Below are 17,124 nucleotides of genomic sequence, written 5' to 3' on the forward strand. Positions count from 1 at the left end.
TGTGCTGCCCAAGTTATTTGACTCACTGTGCCTAGCCTGCCCACTATGTGGAGACATGTGGAACCTCTGTCATGTCCTCTGGTCCTGTGCCACTGTGAGACTTTCAAAGGCGGGGTCAGGGATGGTGGTGGGAGGGGAGGGCAGGGGGAGGAGTCATCTCACACTCTCTCCCACCTTTTCCTTGGAAGTGAGAAGATACTGGGAATTTGGGCAGAGATCTATTTAAATGTAAGCAGTCTAGAAGGGTGTCCATGTGCTTGGCCACTAAACTACTGGTCTAAAAGGATTCTCTCTGGATCCACCTCTGTGTCTGTCCCCAGAGTACACAGTCATCCATGCCTCTCCACCACACGGAGTCCTTCCAGCCCCACGCGCACAGGAGAGCCTCAAGAGCATCAGGATAGACGGTGTGCATGTGTCTTAAGGCTAGGGGTTGGGATAGATGGTGTTCATGTGCCCTAAGGCTAAGGGGAGTCACTCTGGACAAGTAGGATGGCGGTGACATCAGACACTTCCTTGGCAGTCACATCTGGGCTTATGTTCCACTTGATTTTGCTTGTGCTCACGCCCTGGCCCTTTTCACTGTGGTACAGTTCTCTTGGCAGCAACTACTGCATGGTTTCTGAGATGACCCACTAGGGCTTCTGCAGAAACCAACACTGTCTCAGAGCCAGGACTTACAGCCACAAAGAAGCTGCCAGGGTTTTTAAAAATTTGCATAGAAATGCCTGCATTCCAAACAAAGACTTGCCCACCTTGGGTTTTATAAATCTGGCCTAGACACCACAGGTTTCTTTCCATTATTTTCTTCTGTAAAATGATGGGGTGGGAGGATACAATTTGCTAAATAAGAAGGCATAAATATATATATAAAAAAAAAGCATCAAAGGTCGATTTACATAAAATACAACTTTATTTGAAAGAATGTCCCCAAGACAAAGTCCCTGCTTAAAATGCTTTATGGTATTTGAAAATCCCAATTGTTTTTGATATTCATTAGTTTGGCAAACAAGTTACTGTGTCTGTGTCCCAGCGGAGATAGAAAAATAACCTACCTTGGTGATCGCTTACCTCTCTAAACACGGAGGATGCGTTTGGGGCTCGAGCATCTCCCAGCCTCAGTGTTATGAATGGCCATGTCACTGGCAGAGATGAAATCTGGGGAGGGAAGAAAGAAATAGGCCCAGAGCAACACGGGCGTGGGAGGCCACTTTGTCATGCCCAGAGCTGACATTCAAATCTTTTTCTTCCACAGTGCCGAAGGTTGTGATATTAGGTCCGCCTGCCTCAGGGAAAACCACCATCGTAAGTGCATTATATTAAATGTCGTTGTAGAACGTGTCGTTCATGCTCCAGTGAACAGGAGGCTGTGCACCGGCGACTTGTCCGCGTGCCTGCCCTTTTCCTCCTGCCCGCTTTCTCATTACAGATGGCAGCACATGTTTATAGTTAGGGTTTTAGTTAGGTGTCTTAGTTAGGGTTTCATTGCTGTGAAGAGAGACGCCAGGACCACAGCAACTCTTCTGTTTTTGTTTGTTTTTTGAGACAGGGTTTCTCTGTATAGCCCTGGCTGTCCTGGAACTTACTCTGTAGACCAGGCTGGCCTCGAACTCAGAAATCTGCCTCCTCTGCCTCCCAAGTGCTGGGATTAAAGGCGTGTGCCCTCACGAGCCCACAGCAACTCTTCTAAGGAAAACATTTAACTAGGGCTGGCTGGCTTACAGTTCAGAAGTTTAGTCTATTACCACCATGGTCCATAGCAGTGTGCAGGGCAGACATGGCGCTGGAGAGGTAGCTGAGAGAGAGAGAGAGATCAGCAGGCAGCAGGGAGAGAGAGTGGAGCCATGGAGCCTGAGCCTCAAAGCCTACCCCCCAGTGATACCCTTACTTCAACAGGGTCACACCTCCTAATAGTCCAGCTCCCTGTGAGCCTGTGGGGGATATTTTCATTCAAACCACCACGGATGAGAACTCCTGAGCCTTCCCTCAGCTGTAGCGGTAGAATGCATTTCTCTGTCAAGCAGCCTGCATCCCTTAGAGGCTTGGGTTATGGAGTCTTAGTGCTGACTGACTGTGACCTCAGGCTGTCCCCAAGCTCAGAGCATTCCTCCCCCAGCCTCTCAGTAGCTGTGATTACAGGCCTGTACCACTGTGTCCAGCTGCAGGTCCGGGTTTTCTTTTTCTAATTTTTATTACATTCTATTTATTTCACATGTGTTCATGTGTATACATGCGTGTTGGTGGTTGGGGGACCATACATGGGCTATTGTTTACATACTGAGGTCAGAATTAACTGCTAGGATTTGATGCTCTCTCTATTATGTGAGTCCCTGGGATGAAACTCAAGTCGTCAGGATTAGCATCAGGCACCCCAGCCCACCAAGCCAGCCCCTAGATGTAGTTTTTAAATGCCACAGATGGATTAGATTATGATAATCAGAGCTGGGACTCTTTTACCTTCTAAACTCATGTCACTGAGGGGTTGGGCTGTCCCTTACTGAGCTAGCACTTCACCTCAGAGGGGACGAGAGTAGGTGATTCTTGCATGAACGCCCAGCACATGCTGCACTATGAGGTCAGCACAGCTGTCAGCATCTGTCTGTGTGTCTCCTCCTAGTCAGTCTCCCTGAACCAGCCCCCTAGGCCGCCCTGGCCAGGAAGGACTGCACTTAGACACCTGCTGGGCTCTCACTGAGCTGAGTTCTCAGCAGGAATGGAGCACCCTGGGCTGAGCATCTCCTGTAGGTAAAGGGCTCCTCTCTGATCACTGGGAGAGAGTTGCTGGACAGAGCAGGTGTGGAACACAGAGGCCAGCCTCCACCTCTCCCTTGTGGTCCACAGAGCTCAGAAAGGCAGCCACTTGGACCACGGGTGGATGGCCACCCAGAGCCAAAATGGTGGGCAAGACAGGCAGACAGTGCAGATGAGAGAGAGATATGTCCACCTCCTGGGGCCTCTCCAGTTACCCACAAATGACTCCATTTTCTGGGACCAGCCTCCTCTTCTTTATCCAAGTTCTCGTACATGCCGGGCAAGTCCTCCACTGCTAAGCTAAGGTCCCGGCTCCAGCTCCTCAGACATCTTTTTTTCTAGTAGAATGTGGAAGGATTTGGCAGACTAAATTTTACTGTGGTTTGTTTTGTTTGTTTTTAGACAGGGTCCCTTTATTTGACCAGGTTGACCTCCACAGTTCTCCTGCCTCAGCTTCCTGAATGCTACATTACAGCCATGTACGACCATCCCCAGCTTTGAGTGTATGTGTGTATGTGTGTGTGTGTGTGTGAGCACACGCATGTAGACCAGAAGACAATCCTTGAGCATTGTAATACCATCTACCTCCTTTGAGACAGGGTCTCTCGCTGACCCGGAACTCATTACTAGGTTAGACTGCCCGGCCAGGGATCCCGCCTCCACCTTCACAGCACTGGCGTTGCAAGTGCCACCAAACCAGGAGTTGTGACATGGGTTTTGGGGGTTCCATTCAAGTCTCTCTCCTTGTGAGGAAAACACTTTATGGACTGAGCTATGTCCCCAGCCGGCAGAGTTGTAGACCTGAGGAGTGTGTTGTGACCACTCTCGTTCCTGCTTCATTCCCTCTTTCAGGCCATGTGGCTCTGCAAACATCTAAACAGCAACCTCATCACCAAGGAGAGCTTACTAGAAAGAGAGTTTTCCCGTCTGTCTGTGGAAGCCAAGAGTTACTACCAGGTTTACAAGGTAAGGTTGGCCCTGGACCAAGGGGCAAGGACAGGGGACAAGGCAGCAATGGCTTTACATCTCCACTTCCTGCTTGCTTGGCTAGTTTCCATTTTCTTTTTTGCATTTATTTTTATAAGATTTTTCTTATCTCTGCGTGTGTGTGTGTGTGTGTGTGTGTGTGTGTGTGTGTGTGCACATGTGTATACATGGTGGTGCATGTGTATGGAGGGCCAGAGGTTGATAGGTTGATAGTGAATTATTTTCTTGATCATTCTCCAACATGTGTTTGATTTTTGGTTTTGTTTTTGTTTGAGTCAGATCTCTCACTGAACCTGCAGCCCACCTATTAGACCGGGCTGTTCAGTTAGGGGTCCAGGTCTCTGCCTATTTTACATCCTTGTCTTGTGTTTCAGGACACTGTTCAGTCAAAGAGAACTGCAAAGACTTCCCCCCCCCCCCAAAAAAAAATTCCCTTTGGAGCAAGGAGTGAGGATGTGTCTTTTGGCATTCTCTGAGGTTCAGGTTCCCTCCTCCTCCTGTGGGACCCTCGGGTTTGCTGATAGTGAAGTGTACAGGCCACTTTCCATATCCCCTTAAGCCCCACCACCTCAGAGCCTATAGGCAGGGCCCATTCATTTGTCTAGTGCTCTGGCCACAGTCAAGGCCTCTTGGCCCTTCTAGTGCTTAGCCTCCAAACCACAGGAGCCAGATCCATCAGTCCCCAGCCTCAGCCAGCAGTGTGCTCACTCATGAGACAGAAACACAAGCCTGCCTGATCTTCCAACCGAACCATGAACTTGAGTCACCATTCATGACAAAGGATGCCTTTTTGCCAAAACCGAAGACTAAAGTGAACGCAGCAGATGGGAGACCCGATGTTCAATGCCCTGACCCCACCACTTGCCAAGCCACACGCACAGGCTGCAAGGGCTGTGAGCTGAGGGCAGGGCTGTGGTACTGCCAGGCATAGAAGAGCCTGGGATCAAAGTGCCAGAACACCCCAAGGGGCAAGGCTGCCCCCCAAGACGCCGAGGATACGTGACACAGCTTTTGGTTCATGCTGAACTTTATACTATAAAATATAACAAAGACACGCAGGAGCCATGAGAACCCTGTGGGCCAGGCCCTAGCTTCAGCTGCTCCTGGGCCGGGCCCCACAGCTTCTAGGATTGAATTCTCAACAGGAAGTATGCAACCCAGGCGAACTCCCTCCCCTAGGGCTCCCAGCTTCACTGGGAAACTATCTGTGGTTTGCTGCTTTCATTTAGAGCCAGTCTTCAGGAGCAGGAGCAGGAGCAGGCCACAACATGGGAAGGGAGATGAGAGCCCAGCGCAGCGCCACCCAATATAACTCCCCTCTGTCACTGCAGTTAATTGTGTTCCAGTTGCTGTGTCGAGGGCAGGGGAGGGGGCTCAGTCACATGTTGCATTGGTCCAGAGCTTGGAAGGCTGGGCTCAGGGAGGCCTTCCTCACGCTGGGCTCTTCCAAATGCAGTTCTCTACACGGTTTACCAAGTATTTTCCCCACGCCCCTGTATCCTGACGGCTGTGGAGCCGAGCATGACCTTCATCTAGAATGTTCTGGCCTCCGAGTGCTAGAACAGCAGGCACAGGCCATCAGGCTCCGCTTTGTCTCTACAGATCTCACATCTGGGGGATACAGCCCGCCCGCCCGCTGCTGGCTTCTGAGCTAGCTTGGTAGCCTCCCCCTAGAACCCAGGGCCCAGCACTTCTCGTCTGTCCCTGGGTGTCAATGGCTGAAGTCTGCCCCTCTCATTCCATTCCCTCCTTCCTCTTGTCCCCTGTCCCCAACCATTGCCTCTTCCTCCGACATCTAGAGGTGCCTGCTACCATTCCTTAACCTCCTGCTAACTTGCAGCTGCTGAGCTTTACAGAAGAGTCTGGAAAAATATGTTTTTTTAAAAAAAAACAAAACAAAACAGCAGCAAAGGACTTTTTACTTTTAAATTATACTCACACACGTGTGCACTTGCGTATGCTCAGGCATCAAGGCACGTGTGGCGGTCAGAGAACAGTTATTGGAAGTGTACATTCTCTTTCCACCCAAGAACTAAGCTCGGGGCATCAGGGTTGGCAGCACCTGCCTTTACCCACTCAGCTACCTCTCTGGACCTGAAAAAGGTTCGTAACCATTCTGACAGAGCTGCTGTCTGTGTGGAAAACAGACCAGGGGCTCCCAGTTCCTCCCTTTCTGCTGTACTGCTGGAGTCTGTACTGTGCACTAAAGTGCCCACCTAGGTGACCCAGGGACATTAGGGTCGCTGAAAATGGAGCTTGCTGGTGACCATTTTGAGTTTGTACCAATCCTGTGTGAAATAAGGTCCAATTCTTGAAGTTAAGTAGTCCTGGAGGCAGAACCAGGCCCAGCCCATACACCGGGCACCTCCAGGCAGCCAATAAGCATGCCCTCTCCAGTAAGGCATACTGGGGTGTCAATCCAGCCACCCCACCACTGGGCCCCAGAAGCTGCTCCAAGCAACACTGAATGCTGCCAGAGAGAAAAGGAAACGGGGAGCTGGCTGAAGTAGATGTAGTTAAAGCTGCCCCTATACAGCCAAGGAAGCAGACTGCCCAAGGTGAGGCTAGGCACTCACACCTGTGCTGGGAGGGGCTGCCCTCGGCTCTCTACTTGTCTATGCCTCTCCCCCCTAAGGCCAGGCCTGGGGGCTGGAGGGTGGGGATGCACCTTCGGGTTCTGGAAAGAGACGACCTGACTCCTGCAAAGACAGTTTGGCAGGGCCTCGAGAAGCAGCCCAGAAGCTCTTGTGATGATATGACACATCAAAGCTTCCATCCAGACAGCACAGTGGCAGGGAACAACGGCAGGGGGCACTTGGGATGGGCGCTGCTCAAAGCCACTACCAAGCCCCACGCTGGGAAGGCTTCCGGAGGAGGCAGGTACCCCACTCTGGCCTGCTGCCTTTCAGCCTCCTACTTTGACTGCTTGCATTCCCTGCGTTTGAGCAGGTGCCTCCTGCATTCCTATACCTATGTGAATACCGTATAGGTGGATGGCAGGAGGGAAGGAGGGGGACACTGGGAACTGCTCTGGCTGGGAGGAGCCTGGAAGAGACTAAGAAGAGGAAGTGCTATCTACCCAGTGCTACCTACCCACTCCTGCTACATTGCCAACATAGGGAGCTCCGTCGGAGACCTGGGAGGAAGTGGGCACCAGCAAAAGGGCAACTCACTTGCCAGTGGCTCCCCACCTAGCGGACCCTTTGATTCTGAGGTCACCTTAGGCCAGAGGTTCTTGTGAGGCCCCACTCTAGGAGCAATGGCATCACTTGGGGACATGTTGGAGAAGCAGATTCTCAAGTTCAGAACTTCCTGGCTGGGTTCCTGGAAAACCAGTGGCAGGGCTGGATGTGGCGCAGTCGACTTGCCTAGCGTGCATCAGGCCCTCAGTGAGCTGAGAAGGGCGACACTTGCCTGTAATCTCAGCACGTGGAAAATAGAAGGAGAAGGATCAGTTGTTCAAGGTCATCCTTGGCTGCATGGGAGTTGGAAGGGAGCCTGGGCAACATAAAACCTTGTCTCAAAAGAGCAGAGGCAGACAGTGGCACATGCCTTTAGTCCCAGCACTCAAGAGCAGAGGAAAGAGGACCTCAGAGTTTGCCAGCCTGGTCTACAGAGCAAGTTCCAGGGCAACCAGGTATACACAGAAAAACTCTTATCTCAAACCAAAACCAAACCAAACCAAACAAACAAAAAATGCAGAGGCTGTGGGAGGAGGCCTGGGCAGCTAAATAAGTAGGTAAAGAGCTTGCTGTGCAAGCATGAAGACCTGAGTTCAGGCCTCAGCACCCATGTAGAAAAGTCAGGCATGTGGCACTCTTACTTGGAGGGATGGGGAAGCCTGCTGCTTAGAGGTAGGCATGGCATTGGGTGGTAAAAAAGACAGAGGATGTGGAAGGGCTGATGTGGGCACACCTTTGACAAGGAGAATGCTTAAGGGCCCACGTCTGCCCCGAGTGAGCTCCAGGCTGGGGCCGGGGCCCTCACACCACGTGCCTTTCTTTCAGAAGATTCCCAATTCGATTCTTGTCAGTCTTGTCCAGGAGCGTCTGAATGAAGATGACTGCCTCAGAAAGGTAAGGCTGCCTGGCCCTGTGTGGCACAATGCTGCCCAGCTGGGGTGCTTACAGGCTAAGGGGGGAGGGGTGTGTCCATTTTCAAGGGTGGCTCTCAGAGGCTACAGAGAAGATAAAGCTCTGAACTAGAAGCTCCACAAAAGTCAGTCTGTGGTCATGGGTTTCAGGGTAACTGTGGGAGTTGACAAGTATGTTGGAGTGCCTATAGGGACAACTAACCCAATCTGAAGCCAACGTGTGTGGGGTAGACACAGAGAACCAGCTAGCGACACTGAAGTGACCAAGGTCTTTAGCTTTTATTTGTTTTTAAGATTTATTTATTTTTAGTTTATGTGTCAGAGTGTTTCCCCTTAATTTTGTATGTATGTGTGTGCACTGTGTGTGTGAAATGCTCATGGATGCCAGAAGAGGGCATAAGGTCCCCTGCCTGAAACTGGAGTCACAGACAGTTGTTGAGTTGGATGCTGGAAATTAACTTCTGGTCCTTTGGAAGAGCAGCCAGGGCTTTTACCCATGGAGCCATGGCTCCAGCCCCAGCTTTTATCCTTTAAATCATTCCTGCACAGTTTCAGAAAATCCGGTCCAGTGTTTGAGAGCTGGCCACAGGTAAGCAGAGTCACATTAAAAGAAATCAGAGGAAACTTGGGACAGAAGCATGTGTTGGATGACAGTTGTGCAGGTAGCTCCTGCCCCACAAGGCAAGGGCAAGGGTTTCATGCTAAGGAACACACAGAGCTGGGTCACCGTGTGCCTGGCCTTTCCAGTGTGAGCTGAGAAGCAAGGCCAGGGCCAGGAGCATGTGGCACATGTGATGACTCTCTAGTGACCCTGTTCTCTGGGGCGCGGCATGCACATTGGAATGACTAGGTGGCAGCATGGCAGTTACAACCAAGGTGCTATACTCACATCAAGCTGACCTCACACAGCACATTCTTTCTCCTCTCCTTCTGGTGCTCTAGTACCGCGTGCGTTGTCTTCTAGGACCCCAGGGCTCTGGTCCGTTTATTGTCTGTTCTTCAGATGGGATAACTTACATCGAGCTTTGTCAGTTCCTTAATTCTTCCTGTCCCATCTTCCTCCCACCACTGAGGCTTTTATTTGGGTTATGGTTTTCCTCGGTCCCTAAGGTCCAGATGGTTCTTTCTGCCTCCTGTTTCATTGCCAAGACACTGTATCTTTCCGTATTTTCTAGATTGGCTTAGAAAAAAAAAAAATTAGCTGCCTGGCGGTGGTGGCCCACACCTTTAATCCCTGGAAGGCAGAGGGAGGAGGATAGGATCTAAGTTCGAGGCCAGCCTGATCTATAGAGTGATTTCCAGGATAGCCAAAGCTATACAGAGAAACCCTGTCTTGAAAAATAAAAACAACAATTGAATTTAGCTGCTGCAGAGTCTTTGTTTTGTGAATGATTTCGGTCTCTGAGCCACACCCTTGCTGATAATGGTTTTTCCCTCCACATAAGTCAGTATTGGCCTTGATCTCCTTGGGCTGAGTGGGTTTTATCCTGGATGCTTTTTCACATCGTGAGACTCTGGGTCCTGTCGTCTGGGGAATGTTGACTTTTTGTCTTGGCGGGTAATGGACTCATTTGGGTTCTGTCTAACGTAGTCCACTCAGGCTGCTCTGGGATTTGGTTTTGACGAGGACCTGGCTTGTGAGGACGGCAGGGTCATGCCATCCCTTGCTGCCTCTCTACCACCCAGGAGCCTTGGGTGAGATGGAAGCCTTCATTTCTCAGCACATTTCCTTGGGATACTGTTGGGGAAAACACCGTGGTGGATGGGGGTGGGGGGAGTATGAGGCAATCAGCCACGTTGTGTTTATAGACAGGAAGCAGAGAGAGATGGCTGTTTGTGCTCAGCTCACTCAGAGTTCAGCCCACGGAATGACGCCACTCATGTTCAGGGTGGGTTTTCTCTGTTCAGTTAAGCCTTTAGAAATGCTCTCCTGGGGGCTGGTGAGATGGCTCGGCGGTTAAGAGCACTGACTGCTCTTCCGAAGGGCCTGAGTTCAAATCTCAGCAACCACATGGTGGCTCACAACCATCTGTAACTAGATCTGACGCCCTCTTCTGGAGTGTCTGAAGACAGCTACAGTATACTTAAATATAATGAATAAATAAATCTTTAAAAAAGAAAGAAAGAAAGAAAGAAAAAGAAAGGAAGGAAGGAAGGAAGGAAGGAAGGAAGGAAGGAAGGAAGGAAGAAAAAGAAAAAAAGAGAAACCAAATTCACATACTAGGGTAATAGAGGAAGAGAGGGTTAGCAGGACATGTGCTCCTGTTTCTTGGGACCTTGTCCCTGAACTCATTCTGTAGACCGGATGAGCCTTGACCTCAGAGAGATCCACTTGCCTCTGCCTCCTAGAGCTGGGGCTCTTCTGACAAGCTTTGCCGTGATGAGATCAGCTTCGAGCTTGCTGGCTCTATGTCTGTGTGGCAGGTATTAAGCTCTGATGTAACGGAAAAGCAGCTACATACAGGTGTCTGGAAGGGCACACTGCAGCCCAGTGAAACTTTACAAAAGCATCTAGGATTGACCAGGTGCATAAACTGGTCTGTGTTGCTGGAGTCACCCTAGAGGGGCCTGGCAGTCATGGCAGAGAGGACATGTCTATGGGGGTGCCCTGTGGGCTTCCTTGCCATCCTTCAGCCATAACTGCAGGGAAGCACAGAAGGTGGGAGGGAGACAAGGAGGTGAAGAGAGAAGGGGAGAGGAAGTTCTCCTTGGTGTCATGGAACAGGACAAACAGGCTAGTGTGGGAACCAAGAGGGGCATCTGGAGCCAGCTGAGCAGCTCTGAGAGTCACTGGCCTCTCAAGCCTCAGAGTAGACAAAACTGTACTGACTGATGAGAGTGTATTGATTGATTGATTCTCATGCCACTTCTTCCCAGGGACAGTGTTTCTGGTGTGGAAGCCTAGCCTGCAGTGCAGAGTCACAAGTGCCTCAGGCTGAGTTAGAGTGGTCTTGTGTGTCCTGGCAGCAAGACACATTTGCATGAACTCAGCGGCCTGTCTGTTTTATGTTAACACATTAGAAATGCAATAGGAAGGGCTGGAGATGACAAAACAATGAAGAATGCTTGCAGCTCTGCAGAGGACCAGAGTTTGGTTTCCACAATCAGGTAGCTCACTACTGCCCATAGGTCCAGCTCCAGGGGATCAAATCCCTTCTTCTGGCCTCCTTGGGTAGTTGCATGCATATTTGCATACATACATGCATACATATACATGTACACATAAATTAATAAACCTTTAAAACTGAAACATGGTTTCGGAGAAACTGGTTCTTCTGTGATTTCAGTTGTGTGTCTCAGGCTTGCCCTCCAAGATACAGAAAAGTCATGTAGCTCACTCTGGCACTGTATCTCTGATCCTTGTGCCCACATGTCCTAAGTGCTTGAGGTTAGAGACATGGACCATGGCACCTGGTCTGTGTAGAGCAGGGAATGGTGAGCCCAGGACTTTGCATATGGCAGACACTCTCTCTTCTACCTGAGCTGCATCCGTAGCCCAATGAAGTCTGATGTCCAGCAGCCCTTCTAGAGCCTATTTACAAGCGTGGTCTAAGCCTTCTTTCACAGGAAACCTGCAGTGTAGACCCATGTTCAAAGTCAGGCTTCCAGAGTCCTTGCCAAGAGTTCCCTCTGCCATCAGAATGATGACATTTCCTGTTATCGATCTTATTCCGTGTGATTACACTGTGTTGTGACTGGCACTGTTGACCACACAGATATTTATAATACTTATTGCCATGGTGACTGATGACAGGAAGAGCTTTAGCTGCCATGTCTCATGGCGGGCTCATTTGTGCTATTTAGAAAACCCGTGACCTATTGGTGGCCACCCTGATCAGGCTCACAGCACATGGGGCCAGGCTGAGGGCTCCATCTCTTGAAGTGGTTGCAGTTTTCCTCTGTGTGTGTGTGTGTGTGTGTGTGTGTGTGTGTGTGTATGTGTGTGCTCTCCCGAGTGTGCACATGCAGGCGATTGTGCCTGTGTGTGTGTATGTGTGTGTGTGTATAGGCCTGAGTTTGACATCAGTGTCGTCCTGGGGAGGGACCTCCTGTCATGGTTGGGATGTCTCCTGAGTCTTGGCCATCGTTCTGTCCGTGCTTCATGCCTCCCACTTCCCCTGTCCAACGATGGCACTGGCCTTGAAGACAGCGGTGTCTTCGTCTCTGACCTACATGTCTGTGACTGTGGTTGTGCCCCAGCCATTGTTACCTACAGAGGGAAGAACCACCTCTTTTAATTTGTTTTAAGATTTCTTTTAACCTTCAAGGGGCATCCGGAGCTGTTTTTCATCTCTTCCCGACGGAGACAGATTTCCAGGGTGAGGCGAGGCTTCTAATTATGAGCTTTGGTTGTTCAAAAGCAAAACAAACCCTCACCCAAAACAAGCAGGCTCTCTTGCTTTTTCGGGAGAAAAATGACACATATGCATATTCATTTATATGGTAATTATTATTATTTAGCTACACAGGGACTAGAATTGGTAATTGAGAGCACAAAAAGATCTCAGGAAGAGCGTGCGTTCGGGGAAGCGTAACCCATCAGGAGTCTGTAGTTAATGCCCTGTTTCTTTTCTTTCCCCTGCTTTTTTCTTCTTTTGCAATCTCTTTGAAGAATTTTATTTGAAGTGACCATCAAATGCATTAGAGAAAGAGAAATTAGCAGTTTGTTTGAGAACTATGAAAAGGCGGCAGCTCAACCTGCCAGAGATATAAGAGGTAGCCCCGAGGGACAGTCGTGTCCCAGAGGTCAGCGTGCCCACACCACTTCTTGAGGAAGGCGTGAGCTTGAGAAGTCTGCAGAAAGGCAGGGTCAGAAGCAGAGATACTGGGTGCCCCAGGCCCACATGTGGCTGTTCTGTTGGATATGGTGATTGACACTCTCTTTCCTGGTCCAGATTTCTGCAAGTGCCCAGACTTCTTCCCATGGCTTCCTTCATGTGGCTTCCCAGCATGAAGGGGGCTTTGGGTTCAATTCCCAGCGCTGCATCAAAAACCTGATGTGGCAGAAAGAAAACAAAAAGGGAATATATTTTTGGCCACAGAACATCCATTCAAATAGTTCAGAGCTCAGAGCATACCGGAGACCCTTCTCCTGGTCACCCTATGCCGCCGCCGCCACCACCACATGATTCCTCCCCTCAGGACATCTGTGGAGAAACCTGCCTTGGAAGCTCACCCTTCAGAAAATGCTGTTATACACAGAGGAAGCAGCTGTTTCTTTAAAATAAATAGGAATCTGGACATGGCACACATCTGTAACCCCAGCTGGTGGGACAGAGTCAGACAGATCCCTGGCACTTACTTATTAGCCCAAGAGTCTAGCAGAATCACCCTTCATATGCACACATGCACATGTGCAAGCCTCCACATGCACACATGCACATGTGCAAGCCTCCACATGCACACAGGCACATGTGCAGCCTCCACACGCACACAGACATCTGTGCACTTATACTTTTCCAGGCAGTGTCCTTAAGAGTCCCCCAGCCCTCCTTGGCAGGGCTGCCTGCTGCCAAATTCTGCTCTTGGTTTTCTACTTCCTGGTGCCCACATCTGTGTAGTTCCCTCCTCTGGAGCAGGTAATGTATCTCAGCAGACTGGAGAGGAGGTTCTCCTTGTTGACCATACAGAGAGCTACCACATTGGAGGAATGCCACAATCAGCCCCCATCGGCAGTAACGGGAGCCCTCAGTCACACAGCAGAAACAAATGGCTGCTGTCCCAGTCTCAATGACACAAGAAGGGAATCTCATCCTCTCTCAAGCCTCCAGATGTGTGTGTGTGTGTGTGTGTGTGTGTGCGTGCGCACGCGCAGTGTATACATACAGTATGTGCAGGCCTGTGTTTTCACGTGAGTGACACAATGCATCGATCAACAGGCACAAGTATTCCCATGCCTTAGCAGAGGAAAGACTGGGTCATCCTTGCACAAAATCATCTCTGGTCCCAATATTTCTCAGCCTTTGACTGTCCTCCTGGATCTGTTTCTGGTGACAGAACAGTGCCTGGCACAAGTGTATAAAGCCACAGTGACAGCAGCTGACCGAAAGCTCTGTTGTGGTGACCTGGAAAACACCCTCAGTTCTGGACCACTGGCCCTCAGACCACAGCCAAGTCCCCAGGCGCCTCTGTTCCTCTCCTCCAGTTATTTGTGTGTCTCTGTGTGTACGTGTGCATGCATGCATGTGTGTGCAAATGTGTGTGCACACGTGTGTGGAGGCTAGAGGTCATGCTCAGATGTCGTCCTCAGTAATTTCCATATTATTACCACCACCATCACCGTCATCGTCGTTGTCCTCATCACCACCATTTTAGGTGTGTATATGTACACACAGATGCCAGTGAACTCCAGGAGAGGACTGTAGGTTCCCTGGAGCTGGAGTTGTAGGCAGTTGTGAGCCACCTGATATCGGGGCTGGGAACCAATCTTGAGTCCCCTGGAAAAGCAGCAGGTGTTTAACCACTGAGCTATCTCTCCAGCCCTTCCAGCTTGAGATAGGGGCTTTCGCTTTTACCCGAGGAATTTGCCTGTCTCTGCCTTCCTGGCACTGGCCCGGCAGATGCTCCGCTGATAGAACATCTCACCAGCAGCCCTGGCTTCCCTTCTTGTAAAAGGTTTTAGGTAGATAATTTCTGAGAAGAAAAAGTATAATATAATATAATTCTGTATATATATATATATAAGTCAGTGCCTTGGTTAGGGTTTTATTGCTGTGAAGAGACACCATGACCATGACTTATTATTACGAAAAGCATTTCATTGGGACTGGCTTACAGTTTCAGTTTACTCCATTATCCTCATCATGGGAAGCATGGCAGCGTGCAAGCAGACATTGTGCTGGAGGATCCGCAGTTTTACATCTTGATCCACAGGCAATGTAGCTGGAGCATGGGAGACTGCAAAGCTCTGTCCCCATGTCGACATGCTTCATCTACCAAGGCCACGCCCACTCCAACAAGACCACATGTCCTAATAGTGCTACTCCCTCTGGCCAAGCATCTATACACAGGAGTCTATGGGAGCCATACTTATATTACCATAGTCGGTGTGATGGTCTACCTGTAATCCCAGCACTTCAGAAGCTGAGGCAGGAGGATTGCTGAGAGAGGCCAGCCTGGGCTACAGTATGAGATCCTTTCTCAAACAAACAGAAAGGATACTAAGAAAACAAGTTGGAATTCATCCGCAAGGCTTGTGGCTTAGCATAAGACATCTTGTTGGTTGAACCTTATTTCTGTTGAGGGAAGGAATAAATTTACCACATTGGGAAACTGCACAGCAGAGGGCACCACGGAAACATGAAAGATAGGCTCTGAAGAACTTGAACCCCAGGTCTCAGGATGTGCTGCCAGCCAGGGGTGTAGGAGACCAGGGTGAATGAGAGACTTGGAAACACTAATGGTGGGAACCTTTCATTTGGGCCTCACCAGAGAGCCCACCACCACCCATCTAAAGCACCCGGAGCAGCAGTTGCGCTGTCTCTGTGAAGGAACCTGAGTGCTCCACTTAAACTTTCCACCCTGACCACGTGGCTCGGGGGATCTTAACCACCACCCCCTCTCTGCCGGCCAGCAGCAACCTGGAGAGGGTTTTATTGCCATGGTGATGCGGAACCTGGGACACATCCAAGTGGCACCCCTTCCTTCCTTTCATCAGTATTTACAGAGCAGTGTCTCTGCCATCAGACTTGGGAATTCTTCACTTCCTAGAGCCTGGGGCACTCAGTGAACAGTGCACTGGGCATAGGTCCCCTCCCCCTCCCCCCGCAACCCTCCCCCCCCCCCCCCGCATTACAAACGTATCAGCTTAAAACAAGCCATGTAGTTGTAGTATGGCGTGTCTCAGTGAGTCGGATCTTATCTCAGCCACCTGCATCCTTTTTTTTGGGTCTACAATAAAGAAGCTACTGGGCACGAAGCTTGTGTCCACCTCTGCTGGGTCTGAGCCACCTCTCAGATACCTGGGCTGGAGCATGCAGAAAGGAAATGACCAGAGAGTCTCCCAGGCTTAGGGGCGTGGTCCCTGACAGTGATCGCTTCATTCTCAGTGCTCAGCACCAGGCACTGTCCTGGGGTCCACTTGAGCTGAGTTAAGGGATGCCATTGTTAGAGGAGCGGGGAACGAACCATCTGAGAGTGTCTTTGGGGTGGAAGATGGTGCTGGAGATCAGTGTCAGATAGGTGGGCAAATTCTAATCTCAGCACTTGGGAAGATGAGTGGAAAGGGAAAGAAGAAGGTGGGTAAGAGTGAGGGGTTAGGATAAGAAGGGAGGGGGAGAGAGGGGGAGGAGGGTCCTGCATACTTTCGGGTGGGCTTGTGGAATACCAAGAACCTTAAAGAACATTGTCAGGACCATGATCGAATGGGGTCAGTAGCACACCATACCTAGGAGGGCAGGTTTTTACACAGGAGGCTCTGAAGGGAGAACCAGCCATAGCCAGCCTCCTGGTCCTGTCCAGTTGACCCCAGGCTGGAGATTGGGATGAGTTGAAAAGCAACTGGGCATAATTCAAGAACCCAGGCACCCAGTGTTCTGATCACTGCATTTCAGACTGAGGGGTAGGGTTGGGGGCAGAAGTCACCCACAGTGAAGAATACAACTGCCACCTGGGAGGAAGTTCTCACAAATAGTGGAGAGCCAGCATTTGTTGGCACACACACACTGCCAGTGGCCCTGAACAAGTGACCCATTAGAGGCAAGGGAGGGCAGAGGGTCTGCAGTGAGGAGATTAACGTGCTTGGCCTACCAGCTCTCCAAAGGAAGCATGGCGCCCATTGCCCAGAGGAAGGGCAGGAAGTGAGTGCATGAGGCTGGTCTACGTGCTTGGGACAGAGCAGGCATCGGGTTGGGGGTACAGCCCAGTTGCCTTAGCATGCAGGAGGCCTACATTTGATCTCCCAATACTTCATAAAAGCAGGCATGATGGCACACACCTGTAATACCAACACTCAGGAGGTGGAGGCAGGAAGATCAGAAGTTCGAGGTCATCCTGGGATAGGTGAGATCCTGTCTCAGGAGAAAAGAGATGCGAGTCTGCCTCTTGGTGGAGGTTGAAAGCTGGTTGTGCCTCCTGCCCTGTGAGCCATGGAAATGTCTTTATTCCACGTAGAACCTAAACCTCCTTGGCGCTCACAGGTAAGTTTCTTTGAGACTTTGTGGGCAGTCATGACAATTCTGATTTCACAACAAAGTTGGGACACTGTTTCTGACTCTGAGTTTTATGTTTACTCGGTGTATTTCTAGAATCTCCACCCTCATTTTGGGTCATAAGTCATAGGTACTTGAAGGCAG

The 17,124-nt window shown here is 50.3% G+C and overlaps 1 protein-coding gene across 10 annotated transcripts in view; it reads left to right on the top strand.

Moving 5' to 3' along the window:
- Positions 1 to 17,124, top strand: part of Ak8 (adenylate kinase 8) — a 114,891-nt gene that overhangs the window by 10,397 nt on the left and 87,370 nt on the right. For 6 of the 10 annotated variants that reach the window (XM_006498287.4, XM_006498288.4, XM_006498291.4 and 3 more), the window contains 4 exons: positions 321 to 407; positions 1,256 to 1,305; positions 3,604 to 3,717; positions 7,746 to 7,814. In XM_006498287.4, coding sequence (XP_006498350.1) covers positions 321 to 407; positions 1,256 to 1,305; positions 3,604 to 3,717; positions 7,746 to 7,814 — 320 coding nt within the window. The remainder of the gene's footprint in view (positions 1 to 320; positions 408 to 1,255; positions 1,306 to 3,603; positions 3,718 to 7,745; positions 7,815 to 17,124) is intronic. The other 4 variants (XM_006498292.1, NM_001033874.2, XM_006498289.2 and 1 more) reach the window with 3 other exon arrangements.

The sequence above is a fragment of the Mus musculus genome, chromosome 2, assembly GCF_000001635.26.
Source record: "Mus musculus strain C57BL/6J chromosome 2, GRCm38.p6 C57BL/6J".
Lineage (NCBI taxonomy): Eukaryota > Metazoa > Chordata > Mammalia > Rodentia > Muridae > Mus > Mus musculus.